Source organism: Corvus brachyrhynchos, unplaced genomic scaffold, assembly GCF_000691975.1.
Source record: "Corvus brachyrhynchos isolate BGI_N302 unplaced genomic scaffold, ASM69197v1 scaffold79, whole genome shotgun sequence".
Lineage (NCBI taxonomy): Eukaryota > Metazoa > Chordata > Aves > Passeriformes > Corvidae > Corvus > Corvus brachyrhynchos.
In genome coordinates this window covers 822,010-830,432 of record NW_008240023.1, presented here as the reverse complement: position 1 = coordinate 830,432, position 8,423 = coordinate 822,010, and the positions used below count along the sequence as shown (strand labels likewise).

Genomic DNA, 8,423 nt, shown 5'->3' with positions numbered 1-8,423 from the left:
GACTGCTGTGGAAGGTCCAACTGGAGTGTTTGGGGCCAAATCCATGCAGCTAAATGATGTAAGGAGGGTGATTTATGCTTAATCCAACTGCTGCCGTGTGTTTTAATCACGCCTGATTCGTATTCTGCTTTGAAAAATGTCCCTCCCCTCATAAAGCAATTCCTTCTGTTTTCTTTCTCCTGTTCTTCTGTTTTCTGAGAGGCAGTGTCCCAAGGGAAATGCTGCACCTGAATCCCTTGGTGACTTGTTCTCTGTAAGAGGTAAATCTCTGCACGTTGCCTTTTTGTGCAGCTATTTGGGAGTCTCAGTGTTTGCATTTTATAGGATTTCAGAGGAAAGTTCCACCCCTGCCTTCTTACTTCTCCATTCTGCCCCCCAAGCTGGATATGGCTCCCAAGACATGGATTTTTATCCAGCTCCAGCATCCCTGGAGCCATGGAAGCAAAATGCAGGAGGAGGAGCTGGAATTGCAGCAAAAAGCTGCACTTTGCTTCTCTGCAGCTGCAGATGCTTGAGCTGGTTGGGAGGATGGATCCCATGGACGTGGGAAGTGTTCCCAGCCCACCTCTGGCCCCCAGGGCCTCGTGGCTGTGGCAGCCAGATGAAAGATGGATGGATGGCCAAGACATTTGTGTGACCTTCCCCAGCTGGGAGAACTTCCATGCTAATTCCCTTTCATCTCCTGGAGCTGTCTTGTCCTGTGGAACGTATCTGGGATGGAACAGAAATTGATGTTGTCATTGGGATGGGTGTAAGAGAAACACCCCCAGGTTCAGTACTGATTTGGGTTGGATCCCCTGGGGGTGTAAGAACCAAATATTGCGAATCAGAAGAATAATGAAGGTTGGAAAAGACCTCCAGAATCCTCAAGTCCGACCTTTATCATCGAGTTCAACCTTTATTTTATTGACTGATCTTGATTTTCAGCTTTGCTCACCGAGGCACTGTAAACCCTTCATTTTTTAGGTTCAGGACCTTTAAGGTCCCTTCCAACCCGAGCCATTCCATGAGCCCAGGATTATAAAACATTGGTTATTAGCTGAAATAAACTGATTTTCCTGGATCTTTTTGAGCATTATTTCTGCCTGCTTCGCTTATATTTCGTTGCAGAACACTGAGGCTCTGTATCCCAATTTTCCTGACCCTGGGAGAAGTTCCCAGGTTCTGGATGTAATTCCTGTTGTGTGCTTCATGCCTAACTCAATCAGATTGCAGAATAAGTAGAACTTTTCTGAAAAATCAGTGTATTTGTTATTTCCAAATTAATTTGCCAGACAATGATGAAAGACCAGCATCAAACATAGTTAAAAACTTCTAACAGAAAAAAGTGCTTTTTAATAAATCAAGCCCTTCTCTAATGCTTTTTTGCCCTTTATGTGATGTATTATAGAATTTTTAAACATAATTGGGCTGAGTTTAGATGCTTTGAGTAGACTTTACTCAAGGAGTAGCCACCACCTCAACCAAGAATCCCAGCAGGGAAAAATAAGAGGTTAAGGAAAACAAAGAAATTGAGTGAGATGATGTCATTTTCACAGAGGAGGGAAATTCACAGCGGTAAGAAACTTACAAAAATAAAGCAATTTAACTGTTCTATTCAGTGCAGTGCTAAGATTCAGAATACTGTCATAAAAAAATGAGCTTTTCCTCACCAGCTAAGCCCCGATTTTATGTTGTTTTGTTTAATAGAAGGAGAAACAGAGAACGTGGCTCCTGAAAAGCCTGAAAATGGGGAAGTACCTCCTGACCCCCCTCCTCAGCCTGCCCAAAGGTGTGTTTTTATCCTTTCTTTTCTTAATCCATAAACTGCTTCCCTGTCAGTTATTAAAAAGAGGGCTGTTGGAGGAGAACATTGCATTTCCTCCGTGCACTCCATAAGGATGGCGTTACGGATAAGGGGACCTCGTTTTTTAAACCCCAGCTAGATTTTCTGGGTGCTCAGCCAAGGTTTGTGGTGTTGTGTCGCTCGTTAAAGTCACTTTTCCCTATTCCCACTGTTATTCCAGACGGATTCCCCGTCCCAGCAGCGCGAGGCCGGCTCCTCCCCGAGTGAAACGTCAGGAGAGCACGGAGCTCCTAATCCCAGAAAGGTGAGGGATGTGGGAGATGCAGAGTGGGTGTTCCTCAGAGCACACCCCTCCCAGCTCCTCTGGGCATCACCAGCTTGGGGTGGTCACCTCGTGCTGGGGACACGTGGAGTCCCCATCCCTGGAGTGTCCAAGGAACACCTGGACGTGGCACTCAGTGCTCGGGGTGGGGATTGCTCACAGGCTGGACTTGGAGAGCTTTTCCAGCCTCAGTGATTCGGGATTCTGTGATCTTTGGATGGCTTTTAGATCTGGAGAGATCTCAGTAACTCCATTCCTTCCCATTTTTCCTTGTGTCCCTGACAGGAGCGGGAGCGCTAAAACTGCCCCACATGTGATCAGGGAGCAGCAGGTGTCTGATGAGGAGGACGAGCAGTTCGTGGTGGAGGCAGCAGGGCCCCTGCCAGAGATGCCAAAGGTCTGCTCCTGTTGCAACTTACTCAACCTTTTTCCATGTTTTGTTTGGAATGTCCAGCCTGGAGAAGAGAACAATCCAGGGAGAGCTCAGAGCCCCCTCCAGGGCCTAAAGGGGCTCCAGGAGAGCTGTAGAGGGACTGGGGACAAGGCATGGAGGGACAGGATACAGGGAATGGCTTCCCACTGCCAGAGGGCAGGGCTGGATGGGATATTGGGAAGGAATTCCTGGCTGGGAGGGTGGGGAGGGCCTGGAATGGATTTCCCAGAGCAGCTGGGGCTGCCCCTGGTGGGCGGGGTCCAAGGCCAGGCTGGACATTGGGGCTTGGAGCAGCCTGGGACAGTGGAAGGTGTCCCTGGCCATGGCAGGGGCTGGAATTGGGATGGTCCTTAAGGTCCCTTCCCACCCAAACCATTCCATGATTCCATGGCTTGTTGAAGTATCCTCCAGCTGAGTATTTTTGAATAGTTCCACATTCCAGCAGTGCCAGCTTTTTGCAACTAAAGCTCTCTTCCTGCATGCGTAGGAGCCAGAAGTGGAGCTGCTTGAGGACCAGAAGCATGGTACGTTTGCTTTTCTCTGCATTTATACAGATCTAGAATGGAGCACTGGGTTTAAACCAAGTGCTGAGCCCTTAAAATGCTGAACAAAGCAGTAAAATCCCTCCTGAGGGAAGGGGTTTGCAACGTTTGCAGGAAAAACAACTTATTTACCCAGGCTTGTTTTCCTGTGCAGCTGCATTTACAACTGTGTTAAGGACACGTTTTCTATGCATCCTCAATGTCAGCAGGATTTAAAATTCTGCCTAAAGCTCAGAAATTAATGTTTCTTCAAGTGTCAGGTACAGCTTGTCAGCTCTGAGATACAAGGTTGGCTTTAAAGACTAGTTCTAGAAAAGCTTGGGAGAAAAAAGGTCAAATAACAAACACCTTAGGTGTCAGTGTTTAAAATACCAAATAAAATGCTGTTCATGTTGCTCTAAAAATGAAAAAAAAAATTGCATTAAAAATTAGTTAAGTCTGCATTAAAAAAACACAGCAGTTGGGTTTTGTTTTATTCTCTGAATGTTTAAAACTGTTCTGTGGCCATCAGTGCTTAGAAAAATCCTGATTTTTCAACAGGTGGGCTGGTGAAAAGGATCCTAGAAACAAAGAAGGATTATGAGGCGTCCCAGAAATCATCACAGACCACAGACAGGGTGAGGTGGCAATGGCCTTCAAAGAACTGGGAGATTAAATGTTGCAATTGTGACCTTTTTCTTCACTTCAAATGTGTTTTATTCTATTTATGATCAAGCTTTTCTCTGTCATGTCTTGTCTTGCTTACGGGATTTTTTTCCACAGTTGAGAAAGGGAAGGTAGGTTTTGTTTTTGCTGGTTTTTTTAGGGTTTTTGTTGTTGTTGTTGTTGTTGTTTTGATCACTTTTGAAGTGTGTGGGGAGGATCTAGCAGTGATCACAAACCAGAAGGAACAGGTTGGACCCCTCATATTTAAGTGTCTTCCTGTTACAACAGAGAGCTCTGGCTTTGCAAAGCTCCTGGTGTGAGAGGCAGCAAAAGGCAGAACATTGGGATGGACTTTCCTGATCCCTTGACCCCGTGGAAAGTTTCTAAATCCATTTGGATATGCTGGTGAGAGGCACTGAGGCAATGCAGGGATAAAAGTCTCGTTAAATTAGACAAGTGTGTCATGTTTTGGGGAGGTGAATGCATTTCATGAACTCTTACATCTTCCAATCACATTTATTTTCATCTTAATTCAGTACTGTAGGGTTTTCCTACCTGTATGCTTTTCAGGAATGGTCTGTAGTGTTTGAGTCCAGCTGTTCACAGAGCTCTATGAAATCAGTGGTGACTCTTGAAGCCTGGACCTCTTGTCTGCCTGTTTTTGCTCTCCTGTCTTTCCCAGCACGTTGAGGAAGTTGGGATGGCAGATCTGACTCTTGGGGGAGTATCCTCCTTTCTGGGGTTTGGGATTGGCTGAGATCCATGAATTCCTCCCATGTATTGCAAAGGGCTGTGGTTGACGAGCCCAGGTAGGTTTAGGTGGGATATTGGGAAGGAATTGTTCCCTGGGAGGGTGGGCAGGCCCTGGCACAGGGTGCCCAGAGCAGCTGGGGCTGCCCCTGGATCCCTGGCAGTGCCCAAGGCCAGGCTGGACATTGGGGCTTGGAGCAGCCTGGCAGTGGGAGGTGTCCTTGCCTGTGGCAGAGGTTGGAATGGGATGGGCTTTGAGGTCCCTTCCAGCCCAAATTCCTCTGGGATGATTCTATGAATAAAGAACCAAATCCTTCTAAAAAGAGGAAAACACCTTTAGATTGGTGTCCAGAATCTGTGAGGAGCAGTTTTAGCTTTACCCAACTTGCTGTATGACATCCAGCTGTTATAAATGTGCTTCTTGTGGTCCCTGTGATCACTGAAACACCTCTGCCACTGGGGACATTTGCCTGCTTGGAGAAAATCTGCCTTTAGAGAATGGTTTGGAGACAAAGACGGGCTCCAGGCTGATTCTGCTGTTGATGCAGCAGCTCCAAAGCTCATTCCCGAGCTGGCACCTGAGACCAGGCCCTGCAGCTGTCCCTGTTCCCGGGTTTATAACTAGATGGTGCTGTTGGATCATCGGTTCCCAGGCTCAGTGTGGGAAGAGCATTAGGAATTCATTAGTGCTGGCTCTCAGCACTCCCTCACCGTGGGCTCTCCTGTTTGCTGGTGTCTCCTGTCCAGCGCTGGGCATGGAACAGGATAATAGAGGGAGGATTTACACAATCACATGGATTTCAAGCTCAGGAAGCTTCCTTTGGTGTCTGTGCTAAATTTTCTGGTTGGCTTTTTTTCTTTCTAACTAAACCAGTCCCTTTTTAACCCCTTAAATATTTTTAAATGGCCAATTGTGACCCTCTACAATAACCATTGAGTCCCACTGCTGGTTTTCAGCCCCTAAAACATCCATTCAGTGCTTGTTTGTCTTTTGTTGCACTTTTGAAGCCCTGCTCTGTGTTAGCAGTGCCCAGAATAGACAACTAATTCTGGAAAAAAACCTGCTGACTTCCTAGTCCATCACGTGGAAACTTGCCCAAGCTCCTGGAATTCCATGGGATTGCCTATCCAAGCAGCTGGCTGCTACTGCAGGAGGTTTCCTTGCTGCTACTGCTTTTCAGATTATGGGGTGGAAGTGGTTGGGATCCAGACAGGAGTGTAGTTTTCCTGAAATTGTGATCCAGAGGGAAGTGTGGTTCTCCTGAAATTGTGATCCTGAAGCTGTGATCCAGATCCTAAAAGTGTGATCCAGAAAAGAGTCTAGTTCTCCAGTTGTGATCCAGAGAGGAGTGTGGTTCTCCTGAAATTGTGATCCTGAAGCTGTGATCCAGAGAGGAGTATGGTTTCCCTGAAATTGTGATCGTAGTTTTCCTGAAATCCTTGTGATCCAGAGAGGAGTGCAGTTTTCCTGACAGCAGAGTTGAATGGAGAAGATGATTAAAAATGCTCGGAGTGTGTGACAGGCACTTGCCAGTTCAGAAAACAAGAGCTGAAGACATGACTGAATCTGGGGAATTGATTTTAGAGGATGGAGTTGCTGTGACACAGCAGTAAAAGTAAAAAAAACCAAATTTCCAACGTGGCCTTGCCTCTGGGAATGTTTCCCTGTCTATTTAATTTGTTTTCCATCAGACTCTCCAGGAGAAATGTCTTCTGCATCAGGATGCAGCTGTATCCCGAACTGTGGCGTGCATCACAGAGTAAAATGAAGGGTACTGCTGCATTTTTGGAGTAAGGTATCCAAAAATCCAGGGAATACTTGAAAGAAAACTTTGGGAAATGCCATCTGCTGAAACCATGGTCTCTCTGCCACTAGAATGTTCATCTTCCCTCATTTTATTGAATTATTCAATACATCCAAAAGAAATGAAATATTTTCCTGCTTCTATTCATTAGTCTTTGAAGCCTTGATCTTCTGCCAGTTGGGAAAACGAAGAGGGGAAAAAATAGGAGCCTGAGTGCTGGAACTTTTGGTTAATCCATTATCAACTCCAGTACTCAGCAAAAAATGATCAATGCATCTGCCTGATTTATTGGGGGTTAATCAGCCAGAAACGAGGTGAAGTTGGTGGATTAATACTTAATCCAAATGTAACAGTGGTGCCCTCTCAGGGATGTTTCACACCTTCCAGCTGCTGATGGCTGAGGAACATTTATTTATGTTAAAAACATTCCTCCAAAGCCCTTTCTGTGCTGTGTTGCCCAAACATGCATTTGATTTTTGAGGAGTTTTACTAAAGGCAAAGAAGGAAGAAGCAAAGAAAACTGTGACTTTCATCGTCTAGGTTTTGCATGTGCAGAAACTTACAATAATATACACAATTTTGAGGTCAAACAAAGAGGTCATTCTGGAAATACACAAGATTTTTGCTGCCTTGATTAGCTGTGTTCAGCCTAACAAATTCCTAAAAAAAAAAACCTCCCTAAATGTATTTGTTTGGAATCTAAGCCTCTAATGTTAACCAGAGTAAGAAACAGATGTTCCATTTTGTATTCCACTTCATTTATTTGATGTGTGGAAAAACATAGGCAGGTTATTAAATAGCTGAAGCAAGTGGGATAACAGAATTCCCATCTTTGCACTACCAAAAGGGCTTCAGAAAAGCAGCAGCCTGGAGGCTTCTGGGAGGAACAAGTGGTATTGAATAGCTCAGCACCTGGGCAATATTAACTTGAATTACCAGTGTGATCCACGCTGCACTTCAGAGCTTGGGACAAATCTAATCAGTGCTGATTCTGTTTGTTTGAAGTGCTGCAGGTCATTGATTTTTGCATTAATCCCTCAGCTGCACAGCTCTGGGTGTGCCCTCCCAGGCCGTGCACTTCATGTGCTGTGTTAACCAGCTGCAGCCAGAAATCCCATTATTTATCTGACTGATTCCCACCACAGCTTGGTGTGTCCTCGGGAATGCTGACAGGGAAACGGAGGAATCACCTGTGGAAGGGTTTTCACCTCTGTGACATCTCTGGTGATGATGGCGTGGCGTGAATCCAATGAGAAGTCTCTCTCACAATTCCTCAAAAATAGGATTTTTAACCCAGCAGCCGAGCACCACAGGAGCTCAGATGGAGGCAGTGTGTGCTCCAGGGTCCTTACAATGCTCCCAGCTCTCAGGGACCAAAAATGTGCTCCCCAAGCAGTCGTTGTGTCAAGCTGTGAACACAGGAGCAGGGCTCTGGCCACTCTTGGGATAATCCTGGTGCCAGGGCTCCTTTGTGCCCCAAACCACGGAATTCCTGTCCTGTGGGTGCAGTATAAATCCAGGTGAGACAGCAGATGGATCTGTGAACACAGAGGGTGTGTAAAAGTGGTGGGGCAGCTGTGGTTCGCCCCCAGGAGAGGGTGCAGTGTGTAAAGGACACAGCACAGGGCCTGTCACGGCTTTCAAGGAGCTGGGGCACGGCCTGCAGGGAGAGAAGTTGTTTAACACAAGGAGCAGGTTTATTCCCAGTTCTTTTTCACCAGGAAAGGCTGCTTTTCCAAGAGGAAGAGAGTCTGGACACAGGGTGTGTGAGCTCAGCAGTGTGAGGACAAAGGGAAGGCTGGGCAGGACTGGCGTCGTGGCGTCGTGGGTGAATTAATGGGATCTGCTGTCGCTAATTCCAACTGGAATCGTCTCCTGGCTTGTCTCTTCTGGCTCAGGATTCACAGGGCTGGAGTCCCTCTGCTCTGGAGCCAGCCTGGGAGAGCTGGGGGTGCTCACCTGGAGAATGGAAGGCTCCAGGGAGATCTCAGAGCCCCTTGCAGGGCCTAAAGGGGCTCCAGGAGAGCTGGAGAGGGACTTGGGGACAAGGGCTGGAGTGCCAGGACACAGGGAATGGCTTCCCACTGCCAGAGGGCAGGGCTGGATGAGATATTGGGAAGGAATTCCTGGCTGGGAGGGT

At 46.7% G+C, this 8,423-nt stretch overlaps 1 protein-coding gene across 2 annotated transcripts in view; it reads left to right on the top strand.

Annotated features, from left to right (window-relative positions):
* The window catches only part of TRAF3IP1 (TRAF3 interacting protein 1), a 28,044-nt gene that overhangs the window by 12,116 nt on the left and 7,505 nt on the right, over positions 1-8,423 (top strand). For both annotated transcript variants that reach the window (XM_017743414.1, XM_017743413.1), the window contains 5 exons: positions 1,686-1,771; positions 2,007-2,090; positions 2,394-2,505; positions 3,029-3,065; positions 3,624-3,700. In XM_017743414.1, the coding sequence (XP_017598903.1) occupies positions 1,686-1,771; positions 2,007-2,090; positions 2,394-2,505; positions 3,029-3,065; positions 3,624-3,700 (396 nt within the window). The remainder of the gene's footprint in view (positions 1-1,685; positions 1,772-2,006; positions 2,091-2,393; positions 2,506-3,028; positions 3,066-3,623; positions 3,701-8,423) is intronic.